We start from the raw sequence: 17,913 nt of genomic DNA on the forward strand, positions 1-17,913 counted from the left end.
ACCTTTGCTGTTTCAAGCTTATTTCCAAATAGTTCCGGATAAGCTTTCAGGCACTGCAAGGTGTTCCCACTATCCAGGCATGCAGCAACGCACTGGGACGTTTCCGCCTTGCGCCTCTTTCACACGTGGCAGAGCAATGCCGGTGCAAGGGGCCATGGACATTGGGACAGTCCAGTAGGTGGCGGTAATGTAATTGTTATGGACAACAGATAGCCATACTGAGAGGAGCTCCCTCTGACCAGTTGTCAGGCATTCTTCAAAAAAGGTGCTTGTTTGAAAGCAAAATAAGCGGTGTTCATATTGCCATCGAATCCCAAGGCAAGCATTGGCGCATCAGAAAAAATAAGTTATTGATTCAATGAAGTCATCAGCGGAGTCTTTTGATTGGCTTGCTCGCTCCACATGAAAGCCAATCAGGTCGGACCCATGTTACCCATGTGTCCGTCTAATCTAATGAACATAGATAGTGTAGGACCATTATTAAGAATATAAACCCTGTTTTATTGATAGAGATTCTAATAACTGTCTAACAACACAACTGTAATATACAGTGTAAACATCAAGCCAGTAAAATCTTAGTGGCAATATTGGCTTGAAGACTTTAGCCTGATAAAGAAGTGAGGTTGGAATTGGTGGGACTGCCTCTCGTTTGAATTTTGTGGAAGTCATTCTTTGTATTTAAGTTGTTGTTTTCTCTGTGGTTGAGAACGGTCTAGACAGCATCTCTGCCAGAGACGTTACTGCTCCCATCGACAACAAAGCCGTACCGCGAGCAGGCACATCGGCAATGCAGATACCTCCAATTAGTATATGCTACACGTGAACCTCCTAAGATGGTGCAATTTGATTGGTTCGCTATCTCGGTATATTGGGCAATATCCCATGATTGAGATCTCAAACTCGGGATATTGTATTGCGTGCGTGACGATCGCCTCGTCACGCTAATAAAAACAAATAACCCCCTAATAAAAACATATAAATCCTGGCAAAAAGTATTATCTTGTTTATTTTTGGTGTGTTTACGTGTAGTATACAGTATACTAAAATTATTCACCTCAGGCTCCGTGAATAGTGGGGAATAAACTGGATAGTATTCACTTCACCTGAGGCGAATAATTGTTAAATATCGCACCATGCTCCGCAGCTCACGACCCCATGCAGGAAATGTTCCAGAACATTGCAGGCAAAGACCGCATGTGGGAGGGAGTGCTTCAGAACTTAGTCTAAACTCAATTGGTGCATTCTCAATCGCATTTTAAAAAATGTACATGCTGGGAAAGCCAACCTACAGCCGTAATGGTACATTGTTTTTGATAGAAGACGAAACCATGCGCTGCACCTCATGACCCCATGCAGGAAGCGATCCAGAACATTGCAGGGAAAGACCGCATGTTCGAAGGGGGCTATAGTGAGAGTATATAGACTAAACTCAATTTGTGCATTCTCAGTAGCGTTTTAAATGTACATAATGGGAAAGGCAACCTTCAGACGTAATGGTGTATTCTTTTTTATAAAGCTTTAAGAGGAAGTGCAGCTAAGAGGGTTCTTATTCTGGGTTTATATATAACCTTATTATTCTGCATGGTGTGATGGTTGGGGATTTGCTCCACCCTAGTAGCTGTTGATGTGGAGTTCACCTCCTCCAATGGAGAGGAGAGTGTGCATTACTAATCTCTGAATCAGACAGACGCGATTAAATCAGCATGTCTATCGCTTTTCATGCATTTAAGAATAGAAAAAGTCAATATGGCAAAGAGTATTTTCAGCCAGGGTGAAGGAGAGGAACGGGGAAATATATTTGAACCAATGAGAACATCGGTGTGTAGACACATAATAAAGAACTTCCTGAGTTCCAAAATGGAGGATAGTTGGTACTGGTGCTGAATGCCAGAATAATGAGGAGGAAGAGACCTTTATGGTAAATGGACTGCATTTATACAGCGCTTTGCTAACCAGTGGCCACTCAAAGCGCTGTACAATCATTCACTAGTTCAGGCACACATTCACACACCAACGGCGAAGTCGACCATGTCAGGCGACAGCCAGCTCGACAGGAGCAGTTTGGGTGAGGTGTCAGGGTCACTCAGCTAGTAGACGCCGGGGATCGAACTAGCAACCTTCCGATTACAAGTCAACGCACTTTATCTCCTGAGCCGCATGCAAGCCCTTTACAACTCTTGGCTTTTGTATGACCAGCATAACAAACCACAATATTTTAATGAAGCGTGAATGTGCTGCAGTGGTTATTTACTCTGGGTACATAAACATGCATGGAAATCACACACACACACACACACACACACACACACACACACACACACACACACACACACACACACACACACACACACACACACACACACACACACACACACACACACACACACACACACACACACAAATATACACGCCATATTTTTTCCAGTGTTTTCCACAGTTCAATCATCTTGTGTCATCTTGAGTTCAATCATCCAGCTCTCGGTGGACCGGGCAGATTTTACAACGTTCTCATTTTCCATGACACTTCCCCATGACCTGTGACCTCTGTGTGTGGTTTCCAGGGCAACACGCTGCTCTTCCTCCCCAATGTCCTCAAGGTGTACCTGGAGAACGGGCAGACCAAAGCCTTCAAGTTCGAACCCAACACCACGGTCAAGGTACAGAGTGTGTCTTCAATGTCATCATACTACATCTTTTCCAAGGCTACATATACTTAAATGTTATGTGTGTGTGTGTGTGTGTGTGTGTGTGTGTGTGTGTGTGTGTGTGTGTGTGTGTGTGTGTGTGTGTGTGTGTGTGTGTGTGTGTGTGTGTGTGTGTGTTTGTGTATTGTCTGTGTGTGTGTATGTGTGTTGCGGTTGTGTGTGCATCTGTGTGTGGCTGTATGTGTGTGTGTCTGTGTGTGTGTTTCTATGTGTGTGCATGCATCTGTCTGTTTGTGCGTCTGTCTGTGCGTGCATCTGTCTGTATCTGTGTGTGTGCATCTGTGTGTGTGCATGTGCATGCATCTGTCGATGTGTGTCAATCTGTGTGTGGGTGTGGTTTTGTCTGTGTGTATGTGTGTGCGTCTGTCTGTGTGTGCGTCTGTCTGTGTGTGCGTGCCCACGTGTGTGTGTGCCCCAGGACATCGTGATGACGCTGAAGGAGAAGCTGTCCCTGTGTCGCATCGAGCCCTTCTGCCTGGTGCTGGAGCAGCAGCACAGCGTCACCAAGCTGCTGCTGCTGCACGAGGAGGAGAGGATCCAGCAGGTGAGCACAGGCACGCACACACACACACACACACACACATGCACATATGTACGCAAACACAAACACACGCACACACACACACACATACAAACGGAAAGATGCACGCACACACACACACACCGACAGACAAAGACAGACAGACAGATGCACATGCACACACAGACAGATGCACGCACACGCACGCACGCACAAGCACGTACGCACACCTACGCTCAAACACACGCACACACAAGCACGTACGCACACACACAAACACATGCATGTGCGTGCACACACAACGCACGCATTTACACACGCACACGCACGACACACACGCCTGCAAGCACGTACGCACACACGCATGCAAGCACGCACACACACACGCACACACACGCATGCACACACACACACAAATACACACAAACACGCCTGCATACACACAGACGCATTACTCATGACTTCAAAGGAACGGGATTTCACCTAATCCTAATCCTAAAGTAGCTGTATTTGAATTCATGACGTGTGTGTGTGTGTGTTTGTGCGTGTGCATGTGCGTGTGTGTGTGTGTGTGCGCGTGCGTGCGTGCGTGTGTGCGTGTGTGTGTGTGGGAGCAGGTGGTGCAGAAGAAGGAGTCCCATGACTACAGGTGTCTGTTCCGTGTCTGCTACATGCCCAAAGACCCCCGAGACCTGCTGCTTGAGGACCCCACTGCCTTTGAGTACCTCTACTTCCAGGTGGGCCCCAACGCCGTCAGCCCCGTCCACACCAGGGCTCCCCACCACACTCCCCCCACAGAGACTCTGAATACAGAAGCAGAGACTCTGAATACAGAAGCAGAGACTCTGAATACAGAATCAGAGACTCTGAATACGGAATCAGAGACGCTGAATACAGAATCAGAGACTCTGAATACAGAAGCAGAGACTCTGAATACAGAATCAGAGGCTCTGAATACGGAATCAGAGACTCTGAATACAGAATCAGAGGCTCTGAATACGGAATCAGAGACTCTGAATACAGAATCTGAGACTCTGAATACAGAAGCAGAGACTCTGAATACAGAATCAGAGACTCTGAATACAGAAGCAGAGACTCTGAATACAGAAGCAGAGACTCTGAATACAGAATCAGAGACTCTGAATACAGAAGCAGAGACGCTGAATACAGAATCAGAGACTCTGAATACAGAATCAGAGACTCTGAATACAGAAGCAGAGACTCTGAATACAGAAGCAGAGACTCTGAATACAGAAGCAGAGACTCTTAATACAAGATCTGTGAATGAAGACAAAATCAAAGACAAAATCAGAAAAAACTCAGAATCAGAGGGTCAGAGTCAGAGACTCTTAATACAAAACCATTTACTTTGAATACAAAATCATTGACTCTAAATACAAAACGATTAGCTCTGAATGCAACATCAGAGACTCTGAATGCCAGATACCAGTTCCTCCCAATGAGCCACAGCTAGTGTGTTATCAAGCTACACTCCAACAGCAGTAGCCCCGGTGCTGATCTGCTCCCAGCTCCTATGATGGGCAGTGGATTCATTTAGACTGACGATGCAGGGAAAGGAGGTATTCTTAATTTTCCTAATCCACAATGTCAAAGCAACACAGTCTAACGCTAAACACAAGATGAGGTGCCGACCTTGCTGTCCTAAAATATTGAATCTACTATGGGAGCGAAGGGAAGTCGGGGGGTCATTCAGCGGTCGTTCATCGTTCTGGGACAGGTCCCCGCTCAGCTGAGGGGCCCAGCGGGACTTCAGCCTCCTGCTGGCTGATCTGTTGAGAAGGAAGCACTTTGCAGGTTGAGTCTGAGTCAAACGGTTGACCAAACCGAAGTAGGTCAACAGCTTGATGCCCAGAAAATGAAACCGAACCCGGTTTTGTGGTGTTGGACACCCGGGGGCAAACTGTTTGGAAAAGAGTTTGTTTACTTTTAGATCAGACATTTGTATACATTTTAGATTTTAAGTGGTTGACCTCAGTCTCTGAATTGAGTAATTGCTGCAGTTTCAGCAGCAGCAGTATGGCCACAGCAATATGGGTCAGGCTCAGTGAGGGAAGTTCACATAGCGTATTGTATTGCATGGATTCCATATAGGAATGTATCGTTTTCATATTGGCAGCATGCATGCAAGAGACCACCCCTGTTTCATGTGAGTTGGACTACATTTGCAGATTGCACTGTAAGCACATCAATTCCCCTGTAGTGACACTTGTTTTTCTTTGATTCTGTGTGTCTATATGTGTATGATTGTGTGTGTGGGGGTATGTATTATTGCGTGCATGACTGTTTGTTTGTTTGTGTGTGTGTGTCTATCTGTGTGTATGATTGTGTGTGTGTGTGTGTGTGTGTGTGTGTGTGTGTGTGTGTGTGTGTGTGTGTGTGTGTGTGTGTGTGTGTGTGTGTGTGTGTGTGTGTGTGTGTAGGGGGTGAACGACGTGCTCCAGGAGCGCTTTGCGGTGGAGATGCGCTGCAACACGGCGCTGCGTCTGGCCGCGCTGCACATCCAGGAGAGGCTGGCCAGCTGCGGCCAGTCCCCCAAGACCACCCTGAAGACCATCACGTGAGACACACAGACACAGACACTCAGACACACACACACACACACACACACACACAGACACACACACACACACACACAGACACACACACACTCCCACACACAGACACACACACACACAGACACACACACACTCACACACACAGACACACACACCCACGGACACAGACACGCACGCACACAGTGGCCCACACACACACACTCACACACACAGACACACAGACACACACACACTCACACACACAGACATACAGACACACACACACTCACGCACATAGACACACAGACACACACACACTCACGCACATAGACACACAGACACACACACACTCACACACATAGACACACAGACACACACACCCACGGACACAGACATGCACGCACACAGTGGCACACACACACACACACACACAGACACACACACCCACGGACACAGACACGCACGCACACAGTGGCACACAAAGACACACACTCACTCACTTACTCACTCACTTAAATACGCAGACGCACACACGCACAAACATACCCACACGCAAACACATACTCAAACTCACACTCGCACACTCACGAATGCACACACACACAGACATACAAATATACTCACACAGACACACACATGTTCACACACACACACACACACACACACACACACACACACACACACACACACACACACACACACACACTCACTCACTCACTCACTCACTCACTCACTCACTCACTCACTCACTCACTCACTCACTCACTCACTCACTCACTCACTCACTCACTCACTCACTCACTCACTCACTCACTCACTCACTCACTCACTCACTCACTCACTCACTCACTCACTCACTCACTCTCAAATGCACACACTCACACACAAACTGAGGACTTGTTTTGAACAAGCACTTTGAATAATTTTTCACGTTGCAGATTGTAACGTTTGTGTGAGATCACGAGCCAAAGAGAGTCTGTCAGACGAAGGGATGTACACAAGCGTTGCCAAAACCCCCCTCAGAGGTGGTGCACACTCCATTTAATCTGGATCGAGCCCCAATAAGCAGGTCGTCTAGACTATGGTTCCTCAACCATTTTATTACTGGGGCACAGTAAGCATATTTTAAATGTTTTCAAGGTGCGGTATGGTGCCGACCAACCAGTAAGTGCGCAACCAGGGCACAGACCATTATATTCCTTCCTCATCTAATCTAATGAACACAGATGCTGTAGGAACAATATTAAGAATATAAAAACTGTTTTATTAATAGACAGTCTAACAACATGACAGTGATATACTGTGTAAACATCAAGCCAATAAAAAGCTAGTCGCATGAAGACTGTGATTGGTGTGCAGCCTCTCATTTGATTTGTTTTTTTGAGCATTTAGAAAAGCTTGATGTCGTTTAACTGTGAGCATTTACTTAGAGATTCAAGATAAGATCTTGTTAGATACAAGATCAATGCAGGAAGATGAATGGAATTGAGAAAGTGCCATTGCAACGTTTGTCCACTAGGGACCACTAGATACACACGTACACACGTACACACACAGACACACACACACACACACACACACACACACACACACACACACACACACACACACACACACACACACACACACCAAACACATCCACTCATCAGAGCTGCGCCTGTGCTCTGCTCAGGAAGACCTGGGGCATTGAGAACTTTGTGTCGTCCACCCTGCTGAGGAACATGAGGGAGAAGGACCTGAGGAAGGCGGTCGGCTACCACATGAAGAAGAGCCAATCACAGCAGGACCCCAAGCAGAAGGGGCTGTCCTTCAACCAGGCCCGCATCAACTACCTGGAGGAGCTCAGCGAGCTCAAGAGCTTCATGGGGAAGTCCTTCAGCGCCACCATGTTGGTACGCCTGTGTGTGACCGCCACAGACACAGACAGACATAGACAGAGAGACAGCAGAGACAGACGCAGACAGCGAGACCGACACAGAGAGAGAGACAGACACAGAGGAACTTCGACGCAGACAAACGCGGAGAGCGACTGAGATTGACACAATACAACAAGCATATTTGTACAATTGGAAAACATCTACAAAACCACTGACAATGCAAAATGTTAATTATTTGTATTATTGATTTTCGATCTCCGCACTCGAGTAGTATTTATCCTTGCCTTGCATTTTTTATGAATGAGCCTTCTGCAGAAATGGATCGGAGCCGCCTCCTTTTATGGCATTTTTTGGGCGCCGATATATACTAATTGCAGTTCTTGTAAACACATCATTTACGAGCAGGTGTGATTCAGCGTGTTTACCCAGCGGTTAGGTCAATTTCCTGGATTTACCAGCGTGGGCTGCATCTGACGTGGAACACTCATAGAAGCCCTGAGCCCTTCTTGGCCCAATGTTATATACACTGTAGCTCACTTATATACACACAAATAAAAGACATCCATTTTAGGTTAATTCTCCTGCCGTTGCCCTTGATTATTATTGTTTATTTATTTATTTCTGTTCTAGTATTACTTTGTGTTTTTCTTTCGCCGACATCGTTCGAGTGACGTTCAAGAGCGTAAAGCGTTCTGAATCGGCATCCGATTGAATCCAACTCATCCATCGCCCTGTTCCCATCCCCCTGAACCCTGAATCAGCTGCAGGACCGGGAGTCCACGGTGAGCCTGCTGGTGGGGGCGCGCTACGGGGTGAGCCAGGTGGTGAACCATAAGCTCAGCATCATGACCACGCTCACCGAGTTCAGCAGCATTAGCCGCATCGAGCTGCTGCCAGAGTCCGAGCGCATCAGCCTGGTCAAGATCTACCTGCAGGACATCAAGGTAGGAGACCAACCACAGGGAAGACACATTTAGATCCCCACTAATACAGCTATACCTGAAGTACATCAAGGTAGGGAGGCCCCCACATAACAGAGTTTTTCTCTTAAATTATTAGTTTCATACATATGTGGCCTGTAAGCCCATTGAGACAGTACCGGGGATGAAGGGCTATACAAATGAAATGTAATTAATTGAATACATAAGCAACACAACCCGTTAGCAAAACAACACGGTAGCATCACAACACGTTGGCAACACAACATGTTAGCAACACAACACGTTAGAATCACAACATGTTAACAACACAACATGTTAGCAACACAATATAAGCTTTGTTTGCTAGCACAGCTAACGTTGTTGACGGACTGAAGAGGTCAAAGGTTAACATTAACCTCCAACCTGCTTTAAGGAGCCGTTGAACCCGAAACCGAGTTAGTTTTGTCTTAAACATGGTCATATGTCCTCTATGATAGTCAACATAGTAGTCTATGCAGTTTTATCACGGTTACTGAAATAAGTCACCAATTTAGGGAACAAAGGCGACCACCCCGAAACCCTAAGTAAACGTTGCACTCTGCTGAGAACGCAGGCTGCATTCTTTTCCTGACGCCTCAGAGCGTATTCCGCGAGGGGAGACCAACCCTAACCCTAACCCTAACCCTAACCCTAACCCTAACCCTAACCCTAACCCAATGTTCCCCAGGTCCTATGTTCGCCAGGTTTAGGGTTATGGTTATGGTTAGGTCGAGGGTTAACCCTAAACCTAACTCTAACCATAACCAATCGGAGGAGAGACATTCTAACCCATCACAGGCGAATCAGAGGCGAAAAAGGCCCCTACTGTAACGTAATTCACACATTCATACCAAGGCCACATATGCCCTTACCAATTAAAGAGTCTTCTTTATCAGGCTAAGGAGGGATCCGGAGCCTAGGGAGGCGTCCAGCTCATAAAGGAGGCCATTCATCATGTGTCAATTCTAGAGATACGAGCGGTCAAGATGTTCGAGTGACCCAGACACTCAAGGCCACAAGAACAAGTGTAATTCCCGCACATAGCCACAAACAAAGTTGCAATGCCAACACGTAGCCGCAAGGGACAGCACAAAGACACATACGGGTATCCAGGGGGGCGGGAGATCAGCACCATGCTTAGCCAATCAGAGCACATAACTGAGTCCACGCCTGCCCAGTAGATAAGTCCCAACACATAGCCCGGGGGGTTAGAACGCTCCAGGTAAAGCATCCTTTTGAATGCCCTGCTAAGTGTATCTCCACGCGTGTTTGTACAATTCCCCTCCTTTTGCTTCATGTATGCTAGTCCAAACCTTTGCTAAATAAAGAGAGTTAAAGCGATCCTGACTCGGCTGACTTTATCCAAAAGAACACTACACTACCATCCTACGAAAAAATTATTTTGTGACAGGGTCCTATGTTCCCCGGTCACATACAAAGCGGGGGAACATAGCACACGGGGAACATAGGACCCGGGGAACATAGATACGCTCCCTTCCGAGGCACTCACGACCAACGGGCAACGGCTACTGTATGAGTGGACGTGTGGCGCTCTGTCTTGGCAGCGGTTGACTGCAGTGTCAGAGAGGAAGTTTAGCTTTCAGGCACTTAAAGATTAGCGCTGGGGTGTGTGTGTGTGGGGGGTGTGGCTCTATCTGAGCAGTGGTTTCTTTAATGTCCTCGTCAAAGTGAGGGTTAAGCTTCCCGGATGCATATAGTATAACGGTAAGGTGTGGGTGGATGGCGACGATCTATCTTAGCAGCTATTTTTATTAATGTCCTCGTCCAAGTGAGGGTTAAGTTAAGGCGTCTTGGACATTGATAGTATAGCACAACGGTGTGTTTTGATTTCTTATTCAACATCACTCATTAAAAAGGCTCATACACAAACGACGTCACTGAATTAGTATGACAAAGTTGGTGTGGGTCGTAACCATGGGGATAACACTTAAAACCCTAGCCCTAAAACTCTCAAAACTCTCATAATGTTTTTGAAATTCTGCTAAAACAGTGGGTTCACTGGCAATTTCAGGTTGGAACACACTATTGGGAATAAGGGTTTTATTTTACTGAATGTAATATCGCCTTGCTTTTCTTCTCTTCTCTTTCGTCCACTTGTCTCCTTCGCTCCCTGCTCCACTCCTACCTTCTTCTCCACCTGACTCCTATCTCCTCTCCCTCCTTGCTTTACCGTTTCCCTCTTGAACGTCTCCGTCCTCCCTTCCGCTCCCATCCCTCCCATGAAGCCCATCACGCTGTTACTGGAGTCCGTGGCAGCCAAGGACATGTCCTGCCTCATCGCCGGCTACTGCAAGGTGTTCGCCAACCCCGACATCCAAGTCTTCCCCTGGCCGGAGAAACCCAAGAAGCACCGGGTGTCAGCGGAGGAAGGTGGGGAAGGAATATGAATACACCGCAAGGGTACAGGGGTGTAGCGCGTCAAATTCAAGTTCGATTTCCACATCCCCACGAGGGCGTCTACACTACCACTGATGCTAACAGACGAGAAATCACTGAACAATACTGACAATGTTCGTGCTATTTTTGTTCCGACATTTCATTTATTTGTATCTTTGTGTGTGTGTGTGCATGTATGTGTGCGTGTGTGCGTTTGTGTGTGTGTGCGTGTGTGTGTGCGTGCGTGTGTGCATGCATACGTGTGTGTGTGTGTGTGTGTGTGTGTGTGTGTGTGTGTGTGTGTGTGTGTGTGTGTGTGTGTGTGTGTGTGTGTGTGTGTGTGTGTGTGTGTGTGTGTGTGTGTGTGTGTGTGTGTGTGTGTGTAGGCTACGTGTCCCGGCGAGCGAGCGACTCGGACTCCTCCTCGGACATGGACGACGACCCCTTGATCAACCTGGTCTCCCACGACAACAAGCCCCGCCCCCGCATCCGGTCCTCCTCGGACCCCGAGCGGCCCAAGAGGAAGGAGCGGGAGCGGCCGCGGCCCCCGGGGGCCAAGGCCAAGGCGGAGAAACCCTGGAGGAGCCGGAGGGAGAAACAGGACGCCGACACCGAGAAGCTCCGGTCATGTGACCCCACGTCATGTGACCTCCGGGCGGAGAACCAGGAAGTGGAGGAGGAGCCGACGGCCGACGACGGGGAGACGAAGGGGGCGGGGACGGAGGCGGGGCTAGTACAGATCGCGATAACGAAGGCCGACGCGGAGGAGGGGGGGGACGGGGCGGCGAGGGTCCGGGACCGGGGGCCGGAGCAGGAGGGGAAGGAGGCGGCGGCGGGCGGGGACGACTTCTGGGGCGCGGACGAGACCTTCTCGGAGGCGTCCGACTCGTGCCGGACGGACTCCCGCTTCCTCACCAGCCCGTCCAGCGACTCCCTGGACGCGTTGGAGGAGGACGACCTCGTTTCCTGTTCCTCCTCCTCCTTCGTCCGGCCGCCCTCCGGCCTTCTCCACCTCCAGGGCACTGCCTTCTCCCCGCGGCCGTCGCAGAGGCTCCGCCCCTACAAACACACGCTGCCCCACCCCCACCTCCTGGCCCCGCCGCCGGCTCACTCCCACTCCCTCGTCAGCCTCGCCCCCGGCCGAGACGAGGAGACGGCGACGGGCGGGGGCAGGAGGTCCGGCGACGGCGCCGACCCCAACCTCTCCTCGCCCTCCTCCTCCCCGCCCGGCGACGGTTGCCCGGGCGGCACGGAGCCGCAGCCTCTGATCATCATCAACCCCTGTCGCCAGGACAACCTGATGAGCTTCGCCGAGCTGTCCCGCCACGCCGACGACCTGCCCAGCCCCCCCGAGGCCAGCGAGGAGGACGAGGAGGACGAAGAGGAGGAGCTGGAGCGGCGCCGGAGGAGGTTCCTGGAGCTGAGCGAGCCGCTGATGCGCGCCTCCGAGGGGGACGGCGCCGCCGGAGGAGGGGGGGAGGAGGGAGGAGGGGAGGAGGGAGGGGGGGAGGGAGGAGGGGAGGAGGAGGGAGGAGGAGGAGAGGAGGGAGGGGAGGAGGGAGGAGGGGGGACGGGAGGGGAGGAGGTGGGCGTGGCCCCGACCCGGACGCCGTCCCCGGCGCCCGTCTCCACGGCGTCGGGCGTGGACTACGTGTTCAACTTCAACCAGAGCGACGCGCGCTGCTACTACAAGCTGTGCTCCAGCGTGACGCCCGACAGCGCGCTCAGCCCGCCGCGCCCCGGCCCCGGCCCCGGGTCGGACGGGGAGCGGGACGCCAAGAAGGGGGGGAGCGGCGGGGAGGGGGGGCCGGAGGAGGCGGAGCCGGTGCACATCCTCCAGCCGCCGCCCGGGTTCGGAGACAGCAGCTCGGAGGAGGAGTTCTTCGACGCCTGGGACCGCTTCTCCTCGCCGGAGGAGCCCAGCGCGGGAGGCGTTCCCGGAGGTAATCCGCTTCCATTCGGTCGTTCCCAAAACGCTCTTCAATCCAGTTCTAGGATCTAGTTTCATACTAATTTGAATTATTAACTTCATGATATTGATTGATTTGATTGAATTATGATATATTTGCTTCTTAGTTTACATTCCCTATTGAATACTGTTTTGATTGATCCTTGTGGTCAGTGCCCCCATCTGCTTGGGAACGGATGGATATTCGGGATACTAGGGACAGGAAAGGGAACGTCGGATGGGAGCAAATGTTTTTTAACAGCAGTGGCAATAGCCATTGATGGAAACATGCTTTGGAGGAAACAAAATTAGGTTTTTATTTGTATTCACGCGCCACTGTCATTTAAACGGAACTGTTGGAACTACGGACTCACCCGGGGAGAGTTCCTATATCGGCTATGGTTATTTATTGATATCGTTTTGCCTGTAGTGTGTTTTGTTGAGCTCCCGAGTATTGAAAGCACAGATTTCTATACATATTCATAATGTAGACCATAGGCAGTCGCTGGGAGGGGCATGAGAGGACAATCATAGAACAGGAATCAAGTGATGTGTTCATCACTTTTGTTCAAATATAATAGATATAAAAATACAAAACAACTGTGTAATGTTGACATGTCTTTAACATGGTTGTATGATGTGACAGTATCAATGACTTGCTGCCTTTTACTTGACCTGCCAACATGGACCGCAAACATTTTAACCATAAGGTAGAAAGAGTAGCATGTAGTTGCTGTCAGCAGGTTAGTTAGCCTTGTTCATTTGTGTTTAACACCATATCAACCATACCACTAAACCACTAAACGTTGGGATCAGTCACTTTCCAATATTTGACAATATTTGGCGATAGGACCCCCAAAGATTTCCAAAGCAATCACTTAACAGCCCCGATCAATTTAAATACATTGTTGTACATTGCAGGTGGGTGAAATGGTGGTATGGTTATGTAGGACGTTTTTTTTACAGTAGACTTTCATGTTTTCATCAACATACTTAAACCCAACAAGGGTGAAAACGAATGATTAATGACTTCAATTTTCTTCTCTCATTTCCCTTTTAGCAGAGATGAAACCAAACTTGGTCCGCACTCTGAGCCTTAGTGACATCAGAGCGATAGTAGACGAGATAGAAGGAGGACAGAGGCGTGCCGGGATGGGGATGGTAGCGGAAGACGGAGGTGGAGTAGAAACCTTGGTTCAGTTTAGGAGGCGGTCGCGGAAGCGCAGGTCCTTCATGGAGACCACCTTCACCTCCAGGGTCACCTTCCCAGAGCCAGACGCAGACTCAAACCCCAACCTTAACTCAAACAGGACTCAAAGAGGCCTCCCGTCACAGGACGGCGACGCTCCACGTCTTAGCGGGGATCCGGAGGCTCCCGAACAAACCCAGAACATCTGTCCTACCGTCGCGTCCATGACCCACGCCGAAGGAGAACCGGCCCTCCTCGAATCCAAGCCCATCCCTTCCAAGTCCCGTGCCCGCGGACCCGGCTCCCCCAGGGGCTCCGGTTCTCCGGATTCGGACAGAGAGCTCCTCACGGCCTCCAGGAGGAAGAAGCAGGAGATGGAAATGGAGCCCGACGCCATGGAGTCGAAATCAGTGACGGACCTCGTGAAGACGTCTCCTTCCTCCATCACGGTGGTCCGTTGCCGGGTGGAGCCGGACGGGAAGGAGAGTGCCGACCGAATCGGGGACGGGAAGGAGGAAGGGGAGGAGGAGGAGGAGGAGGAGGGCAAGGTTGAGGAGGAGGCAGAAAGGAAAGTCGAGAGAGAGGAAGATGGAGAAGAAGAAGAACTCATGAAAACGCCGCAGAATGGACCCGTGTTCATCCATTATCGCCAGTTGTCCGAGATCATCGAGGAGTCGTGTAAGTGTGAGGAAGTAGGAGACGAGTGGTACGAGAAGGAGTGGGGAATAGTGAGGGAGTCGGTCAGTGGTGCCGAGACCCTGAAAGAAGAGGACTCGAGTCAATCAGACAACGTTTTTGCTGATGATTTTCTCACGCAGTTGCCACCTCCTCCAAGCTTTGCACAACCCCTTCCACCAAATTGCTTCACGCCACCACTACCGGTTGTTGATAATCCCTCCCAGAATCCCCAGCTCTCATCTTCACAACAAGTGGGCTTGAATGATACGCAAGTGTACGTTTCAGAATTACCCAAACTCAAATTCCTTAACAGAGAACAATATGTTATGGTCAATACCGTGACTAAAAACGATGGAACAAGCAGTATTTTGAACTCTGACACAACTAGCGATGATGTCGTTGACGTAGTCGAATCTGACAACGTGTTTGTTGTTGAGGATGAGGAGGATGACGATGATAATGACGATAGTGAGGAGGATGATGTTGAGGAGGATGACGATGACAATAGTGTCCCTTTGTGTGATACTCGTGAGAATTCTCGAAACAATCACAATGTTGATCATGACGCTGCTATGAAAGCTGCAGTAGCCTCTAGTCTTCCGTCACCAGACTCCCAAACCAAAGGCCACTCCAGTTCAAAGCCTCTCACACCGATTACCTCCTCTGAATACGAAAACACGATCAATTCTATCACGGCTAAGCTCGGGGTTGCAACGGCTGCGTTGTCCCCTCTGTTAACCGCTGGTGGAACCATTCATCATGAGACTACAAGAGACAAGGCCTCCGGCTCGAATCATGACACAGATACAGTCAGGATTGGTTCCACCATGCCAGACGCAGAGTCTGCCTCCAAGGTTAGCTTAGGTATGGCCAGTGAAGCTGCGATTAAGCACAGCTTTGATGCCCCTTGTGACGGTTTAGCGCAAGCTAACACGACAACAGTCCACCATCTATCCAAAGAGCCCCCATCTCCCACCCATTTCCTCTTCCAGACGTGCTCTCCCAGTATCATGGGCCGCCTGTCCGCCTCCACGCTTAGGGAGAAGATTCAGATGCTGCCCCTTTACCTATCTCGCTCCCAGGAGACCTTACCCCAAACTGGGTCGGACAGTGCATCCCCAAGCCCCTGTAAGGTGGTCTCTAACAACAGCCAGGACAGGAGCGAGGTCGCCATACGAATTACGGATGTCGATAACGTCACACAAGCAATGGACTTTGGGACATCACCTAGGAGGGGATCCATCGAATCTGACGACTCCGACGTTACCCTGACTGGGTCCGAGGTGGAGACAGAGGTAGACGGGGAGCTAGGATCTCCCTTGGTTCCTGGGATGACCTGTCCCACGGCCTCCAACGAGAGGGAAACGGCGGAGAGCGTCGTGGTGTCCGACGCAAACTCTGCCAGCCCTGTTCAAAGCGAGCCTCGAACCACGCGCCACGTGTCATGTGAGCCTTGCAGCGATACACCGGGTCCCATCGTCAAGCCTCCCACCTCCCTGGCCGTTCCCTCTGACACAGAGGCACACACGCCCGGCCCCGTGAAAGAGGCTCCAGAATCCTCAATGAAAAGTGCATCAAACATTCCAGGTTTCATAATGAACAGTCAACAGTCATCTGCCACACCGCATCCAATGGTGGTCACGACCCAGACGCACAACGGGCCCGGCCTCTCTTTCTACAGCCCCACAGAGAAAGTAAGGACCAGTACCGACCGGCCTCTGACGGGCCTCTGCCGCCCTGCAGCAGAGGCAACCGGCGCACCCAAATCCCATTCCTCAGGTTGTGCGATGTTTACTATGTGTTCCGCCCAATCCCAGACAAAGGCGTCAGTGTCCGTCCCCGCCATGAAACCCGATTACAGCTGCAGCTCAGTGCTCTCCTCGGGCTGCGAGTCGGCCGTGGAGGGGCTGCAGACGCCACTGGAGGCGTGCGGCTGCACAACGGTCTACACCAACTGCTTCAGCAGCGGCGACAACTTCGACGACGAGCTCACCGTCTACGAGTTCTCCTGCCGCTCGCAGGGCAGCAGCAGGGCGGGGTCTACCTCCGAGGTGGGGCTTCCTCTCATCACCGCCGCCGGGCCCGTCTCCTCTTTTCTATCCAAGTCCCCTCCGTCCTTCTCGGCGTCGACGCTCTCTCCGTCCTTCCCGCGCTCCTCCATCGTCTTCTCCTCGGCCACGTCGGAGCTCAGCCCGCTCCTCTCGCCTCTGTCCGACTCCCAGGACAGTGTCTCGTCCCAATCGCACAAGGAGACCATCAGCTCCATCCGTCAGCACTGTTACCCTGCCAACCCCGCGGGCTTCCAGCCGCTACGGAGCGACGTGGACCAGCTCATCGCCATCCTTGAAGGCGGTAGCGGTCAGGGCGGTCAAGGCGGTCACGGGGGGCGCCACGCCCGGGAGACCTGCCCGGCGCACTTCACGGAGAACAAGCACGTGCTGCACACGGAGGCGCGCCGACTGATGGCGGGCTGCCAGAAAGCTGCAGCCCTGGGGCAGAACCCCGAGGAGACACTGGTCGCCCTGGCCGACAGCTTCAGGCACCTGGTGGAGCTGGCGGGCACCTGCCTCTGGTTCTCGGGCTGCGACCGGTGCGACCGGAGGAACGGCGAGGCGGTGGCGGGGCTGGCCGACGTGGCGAGGTCCTTCCGGGACTTCTGTCTGGCGGCGGAACGCGCCTGCAGCAAGAGGAGCTGCCAGGATCTAAGTGCCAAGCTTCTGGCGAAACAATGCACGGCACTCACTGCCTCGGTCTTCTGCCTCACCCAGCTGTTCCGCACACTGACGGCGCTTTGAGGTGGCTGGAGAGGCTCAACTGTCATCCTCAGACGATAAAAAAGCTCTGCCCGTTGCCTCGCTTGTTCACAGGGCAGCCAGTGAGCTGCTTCTGTTGAGGGGGCAGAGTAGGACCGGGGACCGGAGGGGACACTGATATGAAATAACCTCAACTTACTCCCTTGTAAGAACTCCCGTGGGCCGGTTTATTAAGTTGATCGTGATCAACACACGGACCTCGTAGGCCCCCTTTGTGAGGTTCACGTTGACTCGGGGCAGGACCAATGAGATGCATGTGGATACCCTTGTGT

At 51.0% G+C, this 17,913-nt stretch overlaps 1 protein-coding gene across 1 annotated transcript in view; it reads left to right on the top strand.

Moving 5' to 3' along the window:
- Positions 1–17,632, top strand: part of LOC130380127 (FERM and PDZ domain-containing protein 1-like) — a 50,899-nt gene extending 33,267 nt beyond the window's left edge. Inside the window, exons 8-18 of the mRNA XM_056587310.1 lie at positions 2,562–2,657; positions 3,124–3,249; positions 3,843–3,962; positions 5,667–5,803; positions 7,453–7,672; positions 8,419–8,601; positions 10,863–11,007; positions 11,400–12,475; positions 12,599–12,956; positions 14,016–14,638; positions 14,804–17,632. Coding sequence (XP_056443285.1) covers positions 2,562–2,657; positions 3,124–3,249; positions 3,843–3,962; positions 5,667–5,803; positions 7,453–7,672; positions 8,419–8,601; positions 10,863–11,007; positions 11,400–12,475; positions 12,599–12,956; positions 14,016–14,638; positions 14,804–17,623 — 5,904 coding nt within the window. The 3' untranslated portion in view covers positions 17,624–17,632. The remainder of the gene's footprint in view (positions 1–2,561; positions 2,658–3,123; positions 3,250–3,842; positions 3,963–5,666; positions 5,804–7,452; positions 7,673–8,418; positions 8,602–10,862; positions 11,008–11,399; positions 12,476–12,598; positions 12,957–14,015; positions 14,639–14,803) is intronic.
- Positions 17,633–17,913: the final 281 nt, after the last annotated feature.

The sequence above is a fragment of the Gadus chalcogrammus genome, chromosome 3 (genome assembly GCF_026213295.1).
Source record: "Gadus chalcogrammus isolate NIFS_2021 chromosome 3, NIFS_Gcha_1.0, whole genome shotgun sequence".
Lineage (NCBI taxonomy): Eukaryota > Metazoa > Chordata > Actinopteri > Gadiformes > Gadidae > Gadus > Gadus chalcogrammus.